Consider the following 20,600-nt stretch of genomic DNA (forward strand, 5'->3'; position numbering starts at 1 on the left):
CTGTGGCGGATTCATTTTGATATATGGCAGAACCAATACAATATTGTAAAGTTTAAAAATAAAATAAATTTTTAAAAAAATTAAAAAAAAAAAACCTAATAGTGATCCAGAAAGTGTGTACACCGAAAATGCAAATTTAAGTAACTCAGTTTAAAAAAAGGGCAAGGGAGGAAAAGAGGCAAATCTCCTGTGCAAAAGAATTCCGTGTAATTCACGTAGCTTCTGTACCCTCAAGGAGGGGGAACATAACACCTGCCTTCTTATGTGTGGGCTGCACACAGTCACTTCCTTCCAGTGTATGGAAAGGAGAAGGAAAAGACAAGCTTTACAGTGGAGAAACTGGAGAACACTAGCTCAGCCAGGTATTCAGGGTCAACATCAACAGTGATAAATTATGTTGATAGTATGTACTCTTTTCTTTTAGTTGAAGTACAGTTAATTTACAATATGGTGTTAGTTTCAGATGTATAGCAAAGTGTTTCAGCTATATGTATTTTCAGATCCTTTTCTATTATAGGATATAGTTCCCTGTGCTATAGAGTAAATCCTTATTGTTTGTCTATTTTAGATTAGTGGTGTATCTTTTAACCCCATACTCCTAATTTATCACTCTCTCCCACCCTCCCTCCCGCTTTGGTAACCATATATTTGTGAGATAGTATATACTGTTGATATGACATCATGAAATGGCACTTTACCCCTGTGATCTTCCTCCCCAAAACCTATAACTTCACTATAGTAATGAGAAAATCATGAAATAAATTCCAATAGAGGGGCATTCTACCTGGGCAGTACTGTAAAGGTCATAAAAAGCTAGAAGTCTGAGAAACCGTCACAGCCAGAGGAGCCTAAGACATGACAGCTAAATGTAGAACAGTATCTTGAATGGGATCCTGGATAGAAGGACATTAGGTAAAAGCAAAGGAAACCTGAACAAAGTATAGACTTCAGTTAGTAATAATGTATCAAGATCGGTACATTTCATTAATTATAACACATTAATGTGAAAGATTAAATGATAGGGTTAGCTGAGTACAGAGTGCCTAGGAACACTCTACCACTCATTTTTTTTTCCCTGTAAATCTAAAATTGTTTTAAAAAAGTAATTATTAAAAAACAGACAAAGAATTTGAACAGACGTTAACCTTCTTGCATCCCCTCCTTTCTGACCATCCTTATTTCTGTTTATGTATGTATGTGCACAGATAGATGTTTATAATGGTGTTCATCAGGAAGATGTGATTTGGGATAGCTTTGTTTGGCTTTCTTTGTATATTTTTATATTAATTTTTCATAATAGCAATTACTTTTACATTTAAAAATAGTTCTAAAAAATGAATTAATTCAGATCAGCATATCTCTCACCTGAAACAGAGTAGGTATGTTTGCTGAATAAGTGCGGACTATTTTCACAGTTAATGTTTTACTGCAGAGGCATCTTAGTTAGCATTTTCACAGTTTAATTGCTTTGTTTTTTAAATTGTTTAAATTTAAATTTGCTTTTTAATTGGTTTGTTTTTTAGTATTGATCTAGATGTTTCTGTGTAGCTCTGATTTAGATCTTTTGTCTTGAATCTTTAGTTTCTGGAACTAATGTATTGGAAGTATCATGAGAAAGCTGCAGAAAAGGGGGTTTATATCATTGGAAGCAGTGGCTTTGACTCCATTCCAGCAGATCTGGGAGTAATATATACCAGAAATAAAATGAATGGTAATTATTGATCAATAAGCAATAATGAAATTTAAAATAGAGTAGTTTCTTATTGGTAATTGTGATGAACTCAAATTTGCTTGGGAAAAGAAACATAATTATTAATGGGTAATATTAAAACACATACTTTGTTTTAATATAACTCTGCATGTTAGAAAATGCTACTGACACTATTGGTTTTTGAGGTATGGATAGTACTATAAGTGTTCTAAAGGAAGGAATTCTCCATTTTTTGAATCTAGTTGTGGTTATAGTTGTAGAAATCTAGTTGTGGAAAAATTTTTTAGCAAGCATTATAAATTCAAACTTGCTTTGTTTAGCAATTACTATATCTTAAAGTATCATACTAAATTGAAAAGTGTTAATTTTTTAATGAATGAAGCTAGGAAGTATTGAACAAAGTTTTTGATATCTTTTTTTTTTCTAGCTCATGTATAAAAATGGAGACAATAAGAATGGGAAAAATTACTAATGTAGTAAAACAATGGAAGTTGCTAATGTCATACATATACAAAAAAATGTCCCTTTAGAAAATGATCTGAAGCCCGTAAGTCCAGTTCTGTATAAATCATTCCAGAGCTTAAAAAGATGGAATGTGTTCCAGTTTGTGTTAGAGAGGTAGCTTTGAAACCGAAGCTCAACAAATGTAATGCACATGCGTACCATTTACTGATTTTAGATTTTTAGAAATTGTGAATGTCAGAAAGCAGCATAGTGAATGTCAGAAAGTGAATGTCATAAAGCAGCAGCTAACATCATACTTATTAATGAAACACTAGAACCATCCCTAATAAAGAAAAGGGCATGAATTGAGCATCTTTAAAATACTTAGTCTTCCAACCCATGGATCTAGTATATTTACATTTATTAAAAAACTTACTTGGAGAAGGAAATGGCAACCCACTCCAGTATTCTTGCCTGGAAAATCCCATAGATGGAGGAGCCCTGTAGGCTACAGTCTGTGGGGTCACAAAGAGTCAGACATGACTGAGCCACTTCACTTCCTGTGACCTGTAATGTTCGTACTGTATAGTAATATTAATGTTTCTAGTAAAAGTGAAAATCTTCTTTTATCTCCTTTCATGTAAATGAAAATAAAACATGTTTATCACTTTAAAAAAAAAACAACTTACTAAAAATCTTCATTTACTAAAAAAGCTTGGACTGTTTTTCATGATGTTCCTACATGTTTCTCATTGAGGTTATTCTTAAATATTTAGTAGTTGTTATTTTGGATAGGTCCTTTTTTACTTTTAAAGTAGTATTTTAAGAAATACATTCTCTTAACAGCTCTCAGAATCCTCTCCAGTGAGCTACACTTTAATGATTTATTTTTGGTTTTGTCAAGATATTTTAAAGTTGTTCAATTCATGCCCTTCTCTTTATTAGGAATGGTTCTGGTGTTTCATTATTAAGTATGATGTTGGCTACTGCTTTTTGACATTCATTGTGTTAAGCAAGATGTTTATGTGGCTTTAGTTCTTCCCTGGTGTAACATCGTCATGGATGACATAGTTATTCATTACCTTACTCATTGTCAGCTTTCAAAGGCCTCATGCTTTAATTTTCTCTTGGAATTAAAGCTGGGAATACTGTCTCTTAAGAAATGGATGTATTTCATTTTATCACATTTGGAGAATTAGCTAGCCCATTATATTTTTCTTTTGTCTTACTGCTCTCAATAAGCTCAAAGACTAATTAAATTCTTAACCACTCTACATATATGTTAGTTCTCATGATTAATATAATTGATTTCTCCCCTTTTTTTCTGGCCTTAGTTTTCTACTTTTATTTTTACTCTGTACATTTTTATTTCAATTAAACAGCCTTACTTTAAGTATTTAATAAGCCATCACAAAGGCCCACTTTGGTAGGGTTTCTGTACATTTATTATAAGTCACTACTAATGAGTTTTCTTGAAAGCTTTCATATTGGAAAATAGAAGAATTCCCATACGTGTCATTCTGAGAACTGATGGGCTTCCAGAATGAATGAGCTAAATTGTTGTCTTATTGGAAGAGATTTTTTGCAGTGTCAGTTTGACTGCTAGAAAACATTTTGTCAGTACCAGCAGTTAGTTTATGTTAAAGTACTTTTTTTCTGATAATTTATCTGGCTTTAGCTGCTCCTTAAATCTGTTTACAGTAACCTAATAATACTGTTATAGCACAGATTTTCCTGATTATATCAGTTATAAGCTTAGTAAAAATGTTTCCTAAATGAATAGGCATAGCTTATTATTACTTGTCCCGGGTTAATAGATTTTTATTTGATTTTACTTTTACCATTTTCCTCCTCTCTTAGGTACACTGACTGCTGTGGAAAGTTTCCTGACCATATCTTCAGGACCTGAGGTTAGTTTTTGTCTGTCACATGTTTCCTGTGTTAATATGAAAAAACATTTTGGAAATGATACGTGCCTGTTAAAAAGATTTAGATTAATTAAATTGTATATACAGTTGTAATTTTTAGTGCATGAAAGTCACTATATTTAATTTTAAAAATTAAAGATTGCTGAGAATTATTTTGACTTAAAATAGAATTCATTTAAAACAGTTGCACAATTCTTTATATTAGAATGAGCTACCTTCATCCTAACACTAAGCATTTGTCATTGTTATGTGGTGAAATGTTGTCACCCTAGAAAATTATCACCTTAGTGCAAATCAGTGCATTTTTATTATGTGCCTAACTTGGAGTTGGATGCTCTTGTGGCCATACAGGAAATATATGATGTAAATGTAATCTTACTGAATTTATGGTCTATTTGGGAACATAAGATATTGCATTTTGGGGATAGGACCATGTTTTGTGGTAGTACTTTTATTGCCAATAGTGTCTAACCCAGTTCTGTGTCTATACTTGAGGCTCCATAAGTATTTGTTCTCTTTAAAAAAAATACTCAGTATTTCAGGTATTGTGTAATGCAAGTATATGTAATACTGCAAGATAGTGTGACATATAAATGAACAACAAGCAGACCTTAAAGAGGTAATAACTTAGACTAGCAGAGACAAGAATTGTTATTAAAGAGGTCAGGTGAAATACTGTAGGATTCTGAGACTGGGGAATAAATACATCTACCTGGGAGGCCAGAAATCATGGAGTTTTTGGAGAAGCTGGAATATGGACTGAATTTTAAAGGTTGGTGCTGAGGAGATATAGATAAGGGAGAGGAAATAGTTTAATCAAGATGTAACTGTGGGATGGTATGGTGCATGTTTTAAGTAATGGGTCTGTTCCTTTGGATTATGGGTTCAGATTGGTGAACACAAAGAACTCTGTAAAACATGCTGAAATTTGTGTTACAAATCATATCCGCTAGAGTATCAGAGCGAAGGGAAGTTATAGTGGGACTGAGTAATTTGAGAGTGCCTCATAAAGGCCTTATTAAGTTGAACCTTGAAAAGTGCATAGCATTTGGAAGATGAGAGGCGGCAACCTAAAACAAAAGCACAGAAATGAGATTGAAAGACATGTCTGGAACTCTGGGGAACATGAGTTACAGAAAGCCAACTCAGCCTGGTTTAAACAAAACAGAAAAGAATTTACTGATTCTTGTAACCAAACGTCTGCAGGTAAACAGTATGGTTGGATCTGGATGTTCTGGATGTTATCAGAACTCATTTTTACCCCTCGTCCTCTTCGTGTCTCTTCAGTAATTCTGTGTTCCTCAGTGTAAGTTCTCACAATGGTGGGGAAGTGCTGGCGGCTGCAGATATACACTGTACTTAAGGTTCATGATCTCCCAGGGACAGCTGGCAGAGTTTGAGTATGCAAAATTAGGGAAGATTACTCAGTCAGTTCAGTTCAGTCGCTCAGTCGTGTCCGACTCTTTGTGACCCCATGAATTGCAGCACGCCAGGCCTCCCTGTCCATCACCAACTCCCGAGTTCACTCAGACTCACGTCCATTGAGTCACTGATGCCATCCAGCCATCTCATCCTCTGTCGTCCCCTTCTCCTCCTGCCCCTAATCCCTCCCAGCATCACAGTCTTTTCCAATGAGTCAACTTAAGTATTGGGTTATTTGGTCATTCTTGAGCCAAACAGTGAGACCTGGGGTATAATGGAGTACTCAGATAGCCCAGGCCTGGGTCATGGGCCTTTGGAGGGGGGATCATAGGGCCAAGCCCTTCTGAACACCATGGAACAAATTCCAAATAGGAAAGAGAGTTTTCTAAGTAGAAGACAGGATAGCAGAATTAAAAATTCCCTGCAGGGGACCAGTGTAGAACTGACAAAAACAGATGTCCACTATAGGGAGATAATGAGAAAATAAGTAGAGCTTAAAAAAAAGAGGCTTCTTTTGAAAGAGCAGCAGGAGATGATCTGTAATACAAAATGATAATACTTTCTCCTTCATATAATTGTTACGAAGATTAAATTAGTCAATGAATATAAATCAGAACAGTGGTTGGCACTTAGTAATCACTCAATAAATATTGTTAAGTCCTGTTTTTATAAGGACTCAAAGTTGGGGCTTGATCAGGACCAAAGATTTGAAAACATCAGATTCAATGCAGCTCCTTCTCATTCCCCTTAAAGCAAAATATGAAGCCTTAATTTCCCAAGGATGGACAAAGATAACTCTCTTGAAGAAGCATCCCTTGGCCCAGGATTGGTTTCCTCCTGCTCCTTCTCCTGCTTTTCCCCTTAAGCTTTATTACTTTACGTAAAAATTGAATCATAGACAATGTATTGGACCATAAAGCAACTCAAAGAATTTCCGAGGATTGAAATCATATTCTCAAGACAGTGCTGTCCAGTACATCTTCCCACGATGATGCAGGTTTTCCATATATGCTGTATAATGACTTCCATACCGGATGGTGCAGCTCCAGTGCAAGTGTCAGCCCCGGCCTGCTCTTATATGGCTGCAAGCTAGGAATAATTCTACTATATTTAGAGACCTATAGTGGGAAACGAAGAATGTGTAGCAGAGACCATATGTGGCCTACACAGCCCAAAATACTTAGTGTGACCTTTTACAGAAATAGTGTGCCAATCGCTGTATGTTTCAGGCTATAATACTATTACAGTCTAGAAATTGTACACCAGAAATCAGTGAAGAGATAACAAGAATTCAGTCTCTTCACTTCTTACAGGTTTTTAGGATTTTCTCTATACTCCTAAGTCAGTTTTGGTAGGTTGTGTCTGTGTTAGTTTCCTAGCACTGCCATAATAAAGTACCACAAACTGGGTTGCTTAAACAAGGGAAACAGTGTTTAAGAAGTCCAGATCTAGCTAGAAGGCTAGAAGTCCATGATCAAGATGTTGGCAGGGTGGGTTTCTTTTGAGGACTGTGAGGGGGCTCCATGCTTTCTCCTAGCTTTGGATGTTCACTGGCACTCTCTGGTGTTCCTTTGTTTGTAGATGCATCACTCAGACCTCGTTTTCATCTTCACATGATGTGTGTGTGTGTCCAGATTTCTCCTTTGTATAAGGACACCAGTAATTTTGGGTTGGGGGGTCCACCTCCTCCAGTATGACCTCAACTTGTTAAATCTGCAATAACCGTATTTCCAAATAAGGTACATTCTGAGGTGCTGGGGGTTAGGCCTTCAGTATACAAACTTGGGGCAGGGACACAATTTGATCCATAACAGTATCTTTCTAAGAATTTGTTCATTTCATCTAGGTTATCTAATTTGTTTGGCATACAACTGTTCACAGTATTTCCTTATACTCCTTTTTCTTTCTGTAAGATTAGTAATCCCACTTCTTTCATTCCTGATTTTAGTAATTTGAGCCCTCTCCCTCTCTCTCAGTCCAGCTAAAGGTTTTTCAATGTGATGAATTTCTTTAAAGAACTGACTTTGGTTTCATTGACTTTATTGTTTTTCTTTTCTTTGTTTAATTCCACTTGAGTCTTTATTATTGCTAGAAGACTAGAATGGAAAGCAGAAATATAAAAATCAGTTGCATTTCTATATACCAGCCACAGTTAGAAAATGAATTGTTTTGAAAAAAAGACCATGCAATGGCACCCCACTCCAGTACTCTTGCCTGGAAAATCCCATGGATGGAGGGGCCTGGTAGGCTGCAGTCCATAGGGTCACTAGGAGTTGGACATGACTGAGCGACTTCCCTTTCACTTTTCACTTTCATGCATTGGAGAAGGACATGGCAACCCACTCCCAGTGTTCTTGCCTGGAGAATCCTGGGGATGGGGGAGCCTGGTGGGCTGCCATTTATGGGGTTGCACAGAGTTGGACACGACTGAAGTGACTTAGCAGCAGCAGCAGCAGCATAGTAGCATTAAAAAATCAAGAACTAGGGGACTTCCCTGATGGTCCAGTGGTTAAGAAACTGTCTCCCAATGCAGGGGACGCAGGTTCAATCCCTGGTTGGGGAACTGAGATCCCCATGACACAGGGCAACCGAGCCCATACATAGCAACTACTGAGGCTGTGTGCTCTAGAGCTCGGCCCCCGCAACAAGAGAAGCCCACACACCACAACGTGAGAAGCCTGTGTGCTGCAACAAAGAACCATTGCAGCCAGCACTTTAAAAAATTAAAATGATCAAATACTTAAGAATAAGTGATACAAAATGTGTAAGAGTTCTTTGAAGAAAACTATAAAATGTTATTGAGTGACCTTAAAGACAAGCAAATATGAGAATCCACCATATTCATCGATTTGAATACTCGAGTTTGTCAGGATGTCAGTTTTCCTTAAATTGATTTATAATCCCATATAATTCCAATCAAAATCCCAAACAGGTTTTTTTTTTTTTTTTGCTTGTTTTCTTTTAGTGTGAAGCTTGACAAACTAGTTCTAAAATGTGTATGAAAATGCAGAGGGCTGAAAATAGACAACACTTTCTTAAAGGAGAATAAGGTAGAACAATGCTCTTGAATATCAAGTCAGAGTGTAATATTGGCAGGGAGATAGCAATAGGTCAACAGAACAGGATAAAGAGCTCAAAGTAGTTTGTGCATATATGAGCACTTGATTTATGGTAAAGAGTCTCTTCAGAAGATGATGGGTATGGAGAAACAATGAAATTGGACTCATACTTTGCACTGTGTACAAAATCAAGTTGAGATGGGTTATAGACCTTGATGAATAAGGCAAAACACTAAGCTTTTAGAAGGTGGCATTTCATGGCCTCAAGGTCGGGAATGGCTTCTTTTTGCCCAGAAATATATTTTATTTTATTAATTTATTTTTATTGATGTATAATTGACATATAACATTATACTATTCAGATGTACAACAGATTCAGTGTTTGTATGTATTACAAAATGATCACCATGGATAGTTAATATCTATCACCATATTTAGTTATAATTTTTTTTCTTGTGATGAGAACTTATAAAACCTCTCAGAAAATTTCTAATATGCTGTATAATATTTTTGTATACATTTAAAAATATTTAATTGAGTAATTTTTTAATCTAAGACACCATTAAGAAAATGTTAAGGTCAGCTGCAAAGTAAAGAGGTATTTCTAACACATGATGAATCCTGACATCACAGTTTTGAACAAAAGAAGCAAAACTCAAGAAATATACACTATATGGTTCCATTTCTATAAAATTTAGAAACAGGCAAAATTTACTACACTGTCTAGAAATGAATTCTTAGGTGGTAAAACTAAAAAAAAAAAACAAACAAGAATTTTTCTTGATTATCACAAAGGCAGGAAAGAAGGAGGGCTTTCTGGGCTTAAATAGATGTTAGCCTCATAATTACATTAAATTATGCTTTTATGTTCTGTGCACTTTTCTATTTTTTAGCAAAATAAAAGGTTTTTTAAATGAGTTGTAGTTTTTGTCTTTTTAATGGCTTATTTGTACAAGAAGATACTCTTAGGTTTTTAAAAAATCTGTTTTCCCCTGATTTTAAGAAATCTTTGCAAATAGGTCAAATTGGCTAGGTACAGATTGAGAATAGTTTCCCAAATTAAACTTGGAAGACTTTTAGCTCTGTTTTAGTTTTAGCAAAACAGAAGTGATTAATTTGTAAAAAAATGGAAGTTAGATTGGTATCTCTCTACCTTTCAGTTTCATCAAAGCTGTTTTGTGAAAACATGAATCTTCTGATGATTTTATTATTTCTTTTTTCCTGCTTAAAGAAATCAGTGATAGTTAAGTGAAAATGATGAAGTGAAACTCACTGGCTTGTTAAAAAGAAGATAAATGATGGTAGGAGGAAAGAAGAAAGGGCATGTGTTATAAATATGTAGTATGTAAAAAGGATGTAAACAGCGAATATGATTGTACTAGTGAATGTTACTGCTGCCTAGCTGGTCATAAAAACTCATCTCAAGATTATTGAGTTAGAGATTATGCCTTGCTCAAATAAGAGGCAGTGTTCTTTGTATCAATTATAAATGACTTCGTTTTGCATTTTAGTAATTATCCCTTAAGACATGTTTCTTTAATATTTTAATTTTTTTTGGAGTGTAGTTGATTTACAGTGTTGTATGAGTTTACATGTTTCTTTAACTCTTGAATTATTTTGTTAGGGGTTGTGTGTTCATGATGGTACCTGGAAGTCAGCAGTTTATGGTTTTGGAGATAAGAGTAATTTGAAAAAGCTACGAAATGAGTCAGATATGAAGCCTGTCCCAATTGTTGGACCAAAATTGAAAAGAAGGTATATTATCTCAAAATCTGTTCTTCAGGTTATCTAAGCATATTGTTGTTTATCTGACTGTTAATAGCATGTGCTCTTAAAAAAGCCTGGAGACTGTTATAGTGAGTTCACTGTTATTTTCAAAGATAAATAAAATATAATTAATATGTTACACTAAGTTTAACTATTTCATATATAATAATACATTTGGATTCTGGGAAAAATTAGTTTTATGACTCTTCACTATCAGTATCAAAATTAAACATCAGTTAAATTTTATGCAATAAAAATGTGATGATCTTATGTATGTTAATCAATATATTAATAGTGTTTATATATGAGAACCCTGAACTCAGAGTTTGGCTATTGAAATGAGTGTTCTTTTTATCGTTATCTGAAGAAATTGTTGGGGTACAAAACATGGTTAAATTATGTATGTGTTAAGTGCCCATGGTATGAAGAATACCAGTGTTCTAACTTTTCACTTATTTGGGTGCAAGTGTAGAGAACAAAGGATGAATACTAAAGTAAATTTTAATGAAGAGCAGATCTGCCATCACTATTGTTACCACTAATTGCCTCAGCAAGGGTTAAGGTTTTTATTCAGAAATTTCCCAGTTAAAGTTGTGGTCACTGTAAATGGAAAAGCTGCAACTTGGGTCTGTCTTGCAGGTGGCCAATTTCTTACTGCAGAGAACTCAACAGTTATTCCATTCCTTTCTTGGGAGCAGATGTGTCTGTTGTGAAGCGGACTCAGCGTTACTTGCATGAAAATTTAGAGCAGTCACCTGTAAGTATATATGATTTATTTTTTAGTAAAGAGTATTCTAGTTTGTTTCAGTTCCTCTATCAGTGTAATGTAGGATTTTTATGTTTATAAATCCAAAAAAGAAAGAGTTGAATAGTGAATGTTTCAGTTTCTGGAAGCATAAAGAACTAGTAGTGTAGAGCATTTTGCATTTTATGGGGGTGGTAATAGCTTCCTCCCCGGAGAAGGCAATGGTAACCCACTCCAGTACTCTTGCCTGGAAAATTTCATGGGTGGAGGAGCCTGGTAGGCTGCAGTCCATGGGGTCGCGAAGAGTCAGACACGACTGAGCAACTTAACTTTCACTTTTCACTTTCATGCATTGGAGAAGGAAATGGCAACCCACTCCAATGTTCTTGCCTGGAGAATCCCAGGGACGGGGGAGCCTGGTGGGCTGCTGTCTATGGGGTCGCACAGAGTCGGACACGACTGAAGTGACTTAGCAGCAGCAGCAGCAGCAATAGCTTCCTCCCACAATTCAGATCTGACCTTCTGAATATGTTTTTTACATGAGACAGTAGAAGCAAGTTCAGTGCAGGAAATCCTGGTGTTGTAATCAGCCAACAGTCCTGTTGGGAGTTTGAGCTGCTAGAATACTTTCTGTTGCTTATGGAGATATCTGGGTTCTTCTCTCTTCTGCCCTTGCTGCCTCTGGAGTCCCATCCTACTCAATTGGTGAGGGAAGTCATTATTCCCACTGCCGAGACTTGAAGAGGAAACTATTTCAAGTTAAAAAAAAATTTCTTGAAGAGGTTGTAAGTGGAGTATACATTCTATAATGTATAATTATTAAACTCAGGCATATGATTATGAACATTTCATATTTGTATTCAAGGAGGGGGAGCTAATTATTGTTTCCAACAATTCCTTTTAAAAAATGTCCCTCTAGTGTCTGTTTTCTGAACAAGCTTTTAGAACATAACACATTCATAAAGTGAAAACTGCTTTCGTTTGATATTTCTGACTGTAGAATAAGTTATTAGTAGCTAACATTTTTTTATTACTTGGTCTAAGAAGGGCATAATATCCTGATTTTATATTCTTAATCTAGGTTCAGTATGCTGCTTATATAAATGTGGGAGGCATCACTTCTGTTATTAAGCTGATGTTTGCTGGACTCTTCTTTTTATTCTTTGTGAGGTTTGGCATCGGAAGGCAACTTCTCATAAAAGTAAGTAAGTTTTTATGAAATTAAACCTATAGAAGTATTTTCTATGAATTTTAAAAAATATGACTAAAGTTTTTTTTTTTTTTCCCTGTAGTTCCCATGGCTCTTCTCCTTTGGTTATTTTTCAAAACAAGGTCCAACACAAAAACAGGTAATCCTTTCCTTTGTATCCAGGTCTCTAAAATAATATTTTTCTTAATTTTGTTTTTACTTTTCCTCAGTGCAGTGATAATAATAGCTAAGACTTGATGAAGCACTAACTGTGTTTCAGACATTCTTATGTTCTTTATATACATTACAATATTCAATCTTTTCAAACACTCCTTGAGGGAGGTGTTATATCCATTTTATAAATGAGGAAAATAAGTAACAGAAGTAACAGAGGCTGAGAAATTTGCCAAAGTCCTGTAGTAAGTAGATAGCCAGGCTAGAATGAGAACTGAGCTGTTTGGCTCCAGAAATTGTGTTCTCTTTACATCGTAGAAATTTCAGATTTTTTACTCTTCAGTTGTACTCCTTCGTTATCTCATCCTTTTTACCTCCTCTGTCCCTCTCTCCGAAACTTACTTCCTTTTTCCTCTTTCACACACCCTGGATTCCCATGGTAGATAAATTGAATCGTCACCTGTCCAATATCCTCAATACGACTGCTTTAGGCACTTAAAATATAATGTGTAAAATCTGAACTTCTTTCCACCAAACCCTCTTCTTCCTTCTATGTTTCCCATCTCAGTTGGTGGCACTATCATCTGCCCAATCAAGAACGTAGGCATCATTCTAGATTTTTCTCCAAATCCATCACAACTACCTTAGTTCCCTCTCTCTTCTCTCCTGTCTCCCTTCTCCGCCACTTCCTTCTAATTGTGGTAAAATTAAAATACACATGACATAAAATTTCCCATCTTTACCATTTTAGTTCATCAGGGATACAGAGGGCTGATTGTATATGCCCTATTTTGCTTATCCACTCATCTGTGTGTTGACATTTGGATTACTTCTATCTTTTGTCTATTTTAAATAATGCTTTTATGAAATTGAGTGTGCATTAACATCACTGAAGAGCTTTCAAAAAGTCCAGTGCCCAAGCCACATTCTACACCAATCAAACCTGAATCTCTGATCATCTGTTTTGGGTTCTCTCCCAAAGTTGAGATCTCTGCTATGAGGCCCCACTTCACACCTACTGAATCAGAATGTCCAAATGCCAGGGTCAAAACATGTATTTGAAAAAAGCTCCCTGAGTGATTCTGATATATAATGTCCCAGGTGTGAAAGTCATTGCCAAAGCAGTAAGTCAGGGAAGTATTTTAAAGAAGGTGATAACAGGGTCAGATTTAATTGTTTATTGAAGTGTAGTTGATTTACAATATTGTGTTAGTTTCAGGTATATGGCAAAGTAACTTAGTTATACATATGTATATTTTTTCACGTTATTTTCCATTATAGGTTATTACAAGGTATTGGATATAGTTCCTTCTGTTATACAGTAATTCCATGTTGCTGATCTATTCTGCGTGTAGTAGTTTGTAGTTGTTAATCCCCTACTCTTAATTTATCTGCCCCCCTTTCCTCTTTGGTAACAATAAATTTGTTTTCTATGTCTGAATTTGTTTATATTTTGTATCAGTTTTTAAATTCTACATATAAATGATATCATATATTTGCCTTTCTCTGTTTGACTTACTTTACTTAGTATCGTATTCTCTAGGTCCGTCTGTGTTGCTTCAAACAGCAATATTTCATTCTTTTTTTTATAACAGTAATATTTCATTGTATATATACATATTAGGGGCTTCCCTCATAGCTCTGGTGGTAAAGAATCTGCCTGCAATGCAGGACACCCAGGTTCGTTTCCTGGGTTGGGAAGATCCACTGGAGAAGGAAATGGCAATCCACTCCAGTATCCTTGTCTGGAAAATCCTATGGACAGAGGAGCCTGGTGGGCTACAGTCCATGGAGCCGCAAGAGTCGGACACGACTGAGCGGCTAAACCACCGCCACACCGTGCATACCACATCTCCTTAAACCAGTTGTCTGTTGATGAGCACTTGGATTGTTTCCATGTCTTGGCTATTATAAATAGTGCGGCTATGAACATTGGCATGCATTTATCTTTTGAATTAAAGTTTTCCTTTTTTCTGGATATATGGCCAGGAGTGGGATTGCTGGATCATATGGCAGCTCTGTTTTTAGTTTTTGAAGGAACTTCCATCCTGTTTTCTACGGTGGCTGCACCCATTTGCGTTCTCACCAATGACGGAACGTACAGTATTTATCTTTGTCTTACTTTACCTGAAGTCCATCCGTGTCATCACAGATGGCAGGATTTCATTCTTTTTTATGGCTGAATAACATCCCTGTGTGTGGACACGGACACACACACACACTCACTACGTTTTCTTTGCACATCAGTGGACATTTAGGTTGTTTTCCATATCTCAGCTATTATAAATAATGCTGTGGTGAACATGGGGATGCATATATTTTTTCAAATTAGTGTTTGGTTTGCTTCAAATAAATATCTGGAAGTGGACTTACTGGATTGTATGATTTGCATTTCCCTGATGATTACTGACACTGAGCATGTTTTGTTAGTCACCTGTATGTATTTTTGGGAAAATGTCTATACAGGCCCGTTTTTAATCAGATTGTTTGGTTGAGTTGTATGTATTTTTGTATATTTTAGATATTAACTCCTTATTGGATACATTTCTTGCAAATATCTTCTTCCATTCAGTAGGCAGTATTTTTGTTTTGTTGATAGTTTCACTGTGCAAAATTCAGTTTAATGTAGTTCCACTTGTTTATTTTTGCTTTTGTTTCTGCTAAGAAGACATCCAGTAAAATTGTAAGACTGGTGTCAAAGAGCATACTACCTATATTTTCCTCTCAGGAGTTTTGTGGTTTCAAGTCTTACATTTAAGTTCTTAATCCATTTTGAGTTTATTTTTCTATATGTTGTGAAACAGTAGTCCAGTTTGATTTTTTGCATGTAGCTGTCCAATTTTCCCAACACAATTTATTAAAGAGACTGTCTTTTTTGTTGTATGTTCGTGCCTCCTCTGTTGTAGATTAATTGAACGTGTAAGTGTGGGATTATCTCTGTGCTCTCTATTCTGTTCCATTGATCTATGTGTCTATTTTTTTTGTGCCAGTACCATGCTGGTTTGGGGGTTTTTTTTGGCCATGCTGCACAGCTTACAGGATCTTAGTTCCCCAACCAGAGATTGAACCCATGCCTCCTGCAGTGGAAGCATGGCGTTCTAACCCCTGTACCACCAGGGAGTTCTCAGTACCCCATACTCTTTTGATTACTGTACTTCTGTACTGTAATTTGAAATTACAGAAGATGATACTTTGAGCTTTGTTATTGTTTCTCAGGATTACTTTGACTGTTTGAGGTCTTTTGACTTCAAATTTAAGAATTATTTGGTCTCATTCTGTGAAAAATGCCATTGGTATTTTGATAGGTATTGCATTGACTGTGTAGATTTTCTTGGGTAGTATTGTCATTTTAACAATATCAGTTCTTACAATCCAAGAGCATGGTATCTATTTCTATGTGTCATCTTCAGTTTCTTTCATTAGTGTCATGGTTTCTCAAGCACAAGTATTTTACATCCTTGATTAGATTTATTTCTTGGTATTATTCCTTTTGATGGGATTGTAAATAAGATTGTTTTCTTAATTTCTCTTTCTGATTGTTGTTAGTATATAGAAATGCAATAAATTTCTGTATGTTAACTTTGTATTTATATCCTGCAACTTTACTGAGTTCATTTATTAGTTTTAATAGTTTTTTTGTGGGATCTTTAGGATATTCTATATATAATACCATGACCTCTGCATACAGTGACAATTTTACTTCTTACTTTCCAATTTAGATTCCTTGTACTCTGTTTCTTGTCTGATGGTTGTGACTAGGACTGCCAGATACTATGTTAAATAGAAGTGGCAAGAGTGGGTACTCTTGTCTTGTTTCTGATCTTAGAAGAAAAGCTTTCAGAAAAGCTCTCAACTTTTCACCATTGAGTATGCTGTTGGCTATGGGTTTGTCATATGTGGCCTTTTATTATGTTGAAATATGTCCCCTCTATATACACACTTTGTTGAGACTTTTTATTATAAATGGATGTTGAATTTTGTCAAGTGCTTTTCCTGTGTTTAAGATGATTATATGATTTTTATCCTTTATTTTGTTAATGTGGAATATCACATTGACTTATTTGTGGATGTTGAACATGTTTGCATCCCTAAACTAAATCCCACTTAAGTAGAGTATATGCTGTGCTGTGCTGTGCAAAGTCACTTCTGTTGTGTCCAACTCTTTGTGACCCTATGGACAGGCTCCTCTCTCCATGGGATTCTCCAGGCAAGAATACTGGAATGGGTTGCAATGCCCTCCTCCAGGGGATCTTCCTGACCCAGGGATCGAAGCCATGTCTTTTATGCCTCCTGTATTGTTAGGCGGGTTCTTTACCACTAGCGTGACAGCCAGATCTTAATTATAGCTTATGGTCCATTCAATGTATTGTTGAATTCAGTTTGCTAATATTTTGCTGAGGACTTTGCATAGGAAGCTGAGGCTTCGCTGGTGTCTCAGTTGGTAAAGAATCCCCCTTCAATGCAGGAGACCTGGGTTCAGTTCCTGGGTTGGGAAGATCCCCTGGAGAAGGGAACAGCTACCCACTTCAGTATTCTGGCCTGGAGAATTCCATGAACAGAGGAGCCTGGCAGGCTACAGTCCATGGGGTCGCAAAGAGTTGGATACAACTGACTGACTTTTGCTTTCATTTTGCACTTATATTTATCCGAGATATGGGCTGTAATTTTCATTTCTTGTAGCCACCTTGTCTGGTTTTGCCTTTAAATAATGATTTCTCTTTTCTGGTACCTACTTTACTTTTCTTTGTAATAAACTTCTCTATTAGATATGTATGTGTGCTGTGAGGACACAGACAATTCAAGACCCTGGCCTCCTGCTCAGTAAATTTAATAATGCTCTCCACTAGACTAACCCTGTACTTCTAATTCATGTTTCATATTGTTACTAGATCTCATGTGTGTGTACACACACACACACACACACACAATCTTCCCCCTTCCCCTAAACTAAGCTCTAGAAATGCCACATATTTTATTTTATAAATACTTTATGTCGCAGGGCCTAACATAATGTCTGACAGTTGGTTTATACTTAATAAAAATTTGTTCACCATGGCTTTGTTACTTTATTTCTAAGTTTAGTGATTATGACAGATGCTTGGATAAATCTTCTATAATTTAATTTTGAATCAAATTTTTATACTTCTAAATGGAGCAGTTTTGTGTCTATATCCTAGGCCAATATTACCATTACTTGCTGACTATTTTTGTCTTCTCACCTCAAACATATCTAAAGCCAGAGTAACATATTCTGTCCTAAAATAAAAACTACCTCCAGCTATTCCTCTGAAACTGCCTGTTTTAGTAATGCTGTTCTTTCAGCCACAGCCTAAGATTCATCTTTATTCTTCACTAAGACTCAGCTATATTCCTCACTACCTCTGTCCCCAGAACATTACACCAGTCAGCAAAACTTACAGTTCTTCAAAGAATTATTTTTTGTTCCATGCTTAGTTAAGGATGACAGGATATTCTATCTAATAGAATATTGATTGTGGTATCTATTAAAAATGTCTTATATGAAGTATAATGTTGATAGAATGTTTTATTGTGTTCAAGGAGGAAATGACATATTTATTTAATAAACTCTTTGCTTTCTGTTCCTCAGATTGACGCTTCCTCATTTACGATGACATTTTTTGGTCAAGGGTTCAGCCAAGGCGTCTCCCCTGTTAAGAACAAACCAAACATCAGAATTTGTACTCAGGTGAAAGGACCAGGTATTTCACATGTGACTGAAGAACGTTTGGGAGTTTTACATTGTCTTAAGCTGTAAAGTGGTGTACTAGTCATAATTTCTTTTTAAAATTTGTTTTAGAAATCAATTTACACAGTTATTTAAGTTAATAATGATAAATAATTCTGTCAAAAGAAGGATTGGAATTACTGGTATCATTCAGTTTTATTGTTGTATACCTCTCTCTGATTTTTTTGTTTTCTTTCAGTATGATTCAGTAATTCTGAATGGAATTTTTAATATAAGAAGACAAGGGGCTGATTGATATTTATCTGTTCTACTCTCATACTCAAGGGTCACATTAAAGCCTTTTACTTATAACAGTAGTATAATTATAATCAAGGCTGTGGTCCAAGCTTTCTTTGGAGTCTGGGATCACCCTGACATTGCTTGTAAAATATGTGCACATGTGTGTTTTTCCAGGGAGGGTAAAAATTTTGATAGGTTGTTAAAAAACTGTCACCCCAAAACATTCAGTAACTAGGAGTACAAATTGTAGAGAACTATACAGAGACAGCCCCACTGTGAGTTACATTTCATTACCATCCTTCCTAATAGATCACGGGCATCTGTTGTACAGTTTTTAATCAAGCCAAATAGCAAAGATATCTTTGCATCTTGCATTTTTTTTCAAATTTCTACTTGGGTTTTTAGGATAAGCTATGTTCTTATTTGACATGAATATAAACACCAATGTTATACTGGTTTATAGACTTCTTTTAAAGTTACTTCTTAAAGTTAGACTTCTTTGAGAGTTACTCAGTTGTCCTTTAAGAAACTGAGTCTGTTTTTTTAAAGTGAATTTGATTGATAAAGGTCAGTTTAGTGTGAGTTGGGCTTCCCTGGTGGCTCAGATGGTAAAGAATCTGCCCACAATGCAGGAGACCAGGGTTTGATCCCTGGGTTAGGAAGATCCCCTGGAGGAGGAAATGGCAACCCACTCCAGTATTCTTGCCTGGAGAATCCCATGGACAAAGGAGCTGAATGGGCTGCAGTCTAAGGGGTCGCAAAGATTGCACAGTGTATGAATAAATCTAGGATCATTGGTAAGAGTGTTGGTTTGAGCTAGCTGCCCTCATGTGATTCTGGTTCAACCACTGTCTAACTCTGTGAATGTGAATGAGGCGCTTAACCTCTCTATGCCTCAGTTTCCTCATCTGTAAAATGGATATAAAATAGTACTAACCTTGTATGATTGTTAAGAGGATTAAATGAGTTTAATAGATTTAAAGCACTTAATACAGTTCCTAATGCTTAATAAGGACTATATAAGTGTTAATTGTTATTTTTGTTATTTCATGAACAGAGTATTAAGGAAATTCTGTACACTAAGATATAAAATCTACCATTTGATTTTTCGGTGCTGTTGAATGTCTAGTTTATACTTTCTTCTTCTTGATCACCTGTTTTCTGCAGAAGCTGGCTATGTATCTACCTCCATAGCCATGGTCCAGGCAGCCATGATTCTTTTAAATGATGCCTCTGATCTTCCTAAGGCGTGAGTCTGGTTTTCTTCAAATTTAAAGATATCTTTTCCATTTATGTTATATTTTAGCTTATTTTAGTTCAGTTTTCAGGTATTGGGTTTACAATATCTTTGATCCAAAGAGAGAGATGAACTTAAAATCATGAGGAAGTTCCTTACTGACTTCTAGGAACAGTGCAGAAAGAAATGAGAGGAGAAAGAAGTTGAGAGCCATGTAAGTTGGCTTCAGTTCCTTCGAAAAATAACTCAGATCCCAAGTTAGCTATTCAAAAAAATGTCCCCGTAGTTCAATGTTATTGACAGGAGCCCTTAATCCATGCTGAATGATACCCAGCTGCCAGTGAGAGCCTTGATTCATGGCATCCTGGCTAGATAATTATAAAGTACACTATATTACTGGAGGATTTAGCTGTTAGCCTAAAAGTAGGCCAGCTTTACAAATAAGCATAGGCTTGCAGGCTTAGAAATAAATCAGGTATGACCAGAAACTAGTAAGTAATAAACATAAAAATTATATAAAGTGAAACTTAATTATATTTTCTTCAAATATTTGTATACCCTTTGAAAATATTTAGCATTTTCTGAATGGTAGCCATTACATGTAAAAAAAACTTCTTTTCATCCTATTTGTCCTGTTTATGCTTTATTAATAATTGATTACCTAAGTTTATTTTGTCCATGGGTATATTTAGAGGCTTCCCAGGTGGCCCAAGTGGCAAAGAACCCGCCTGCCAGTGTAGGAGACAGAGACATGGGTTCAATCCTTAGGTAGAGACGATCCCCTGAAGAAGGGCATGGCAACCCACTCCAGTATTCTTGCCTGGAGAATCCCAGAGGAGCCTGGCAGGCTACAGTCCATGGGGTCCCAAAGAGTTGGACACAACTGAAGCGACTTAGCATGCATGCATGTATATATTTAATCTTCCTGAGTCTTAGGG

The 20,600-nt window shown here is 35.9% G+C and overlaps 1 protein-coding gene across 2 annotated transcripts in view; it reads left to right on the plus strand.

The window, feature by feature from the left end:
* The window catches only part of SCCPDH (saccharopine dehydrogenase (putative)), a 30,003-nt gene that overhangs the window by 8,435 nt on the left and 968 nt on the right, over positions 1-20,600 (plus strand). Inside the window, exons 4-11 of one of the 2 annotated variants that reach the window (XR_011467310.1) lie at positions 1,582-1,711; positions 4,016-4,065; positions 10,189-10,319; positions 10,971-11,088; positions 12,158-12,277; positions 12,369-12,425; positions 18,048-18,146; positions 19,593-19,674. Coding sequence is in view for 1 of the 2 variants with exons in the window: in XM_005893383.3 (XP_005893445.1) it covers positions 1,582-1,711; positions 4,016-4,065; positions 10,189-10,319; positions 10,971-11,088; positions 12,158-12,277; positions 12,369-12,425; positions 18,048-18,159; positions 19,593-19,674 (800 nt within the window). In the remaining variant the exon portion in view is untranslated. Of the gene's footprint in view, positions 1-1,581; positions 1,712-4,015; positions 4,066-10,188; positions 10,320-10,970; positions 11,089-12,157; positions 12,278-12,368; positions 12,426-18,047; positions 18,160-19,592; positions 19,675-20,600 lie in introns of both variants that reach the window. The other variant, XM_005893383.3, reaches the window with a different exon arrangement.

Source organism: Bos mutus, chromosome 16 (assembly GCF_027580195.1).
Source record: "Bos mutus isolate GX-2022 chromosome 16, NWIPB_WYAK_1.1, whole genome shotgun sequence".
NCBI lineage: Eukaryota > Metazoa > Chordata > Mammalia > Artiodactyla > Bovidae > Bos > Bos mutus.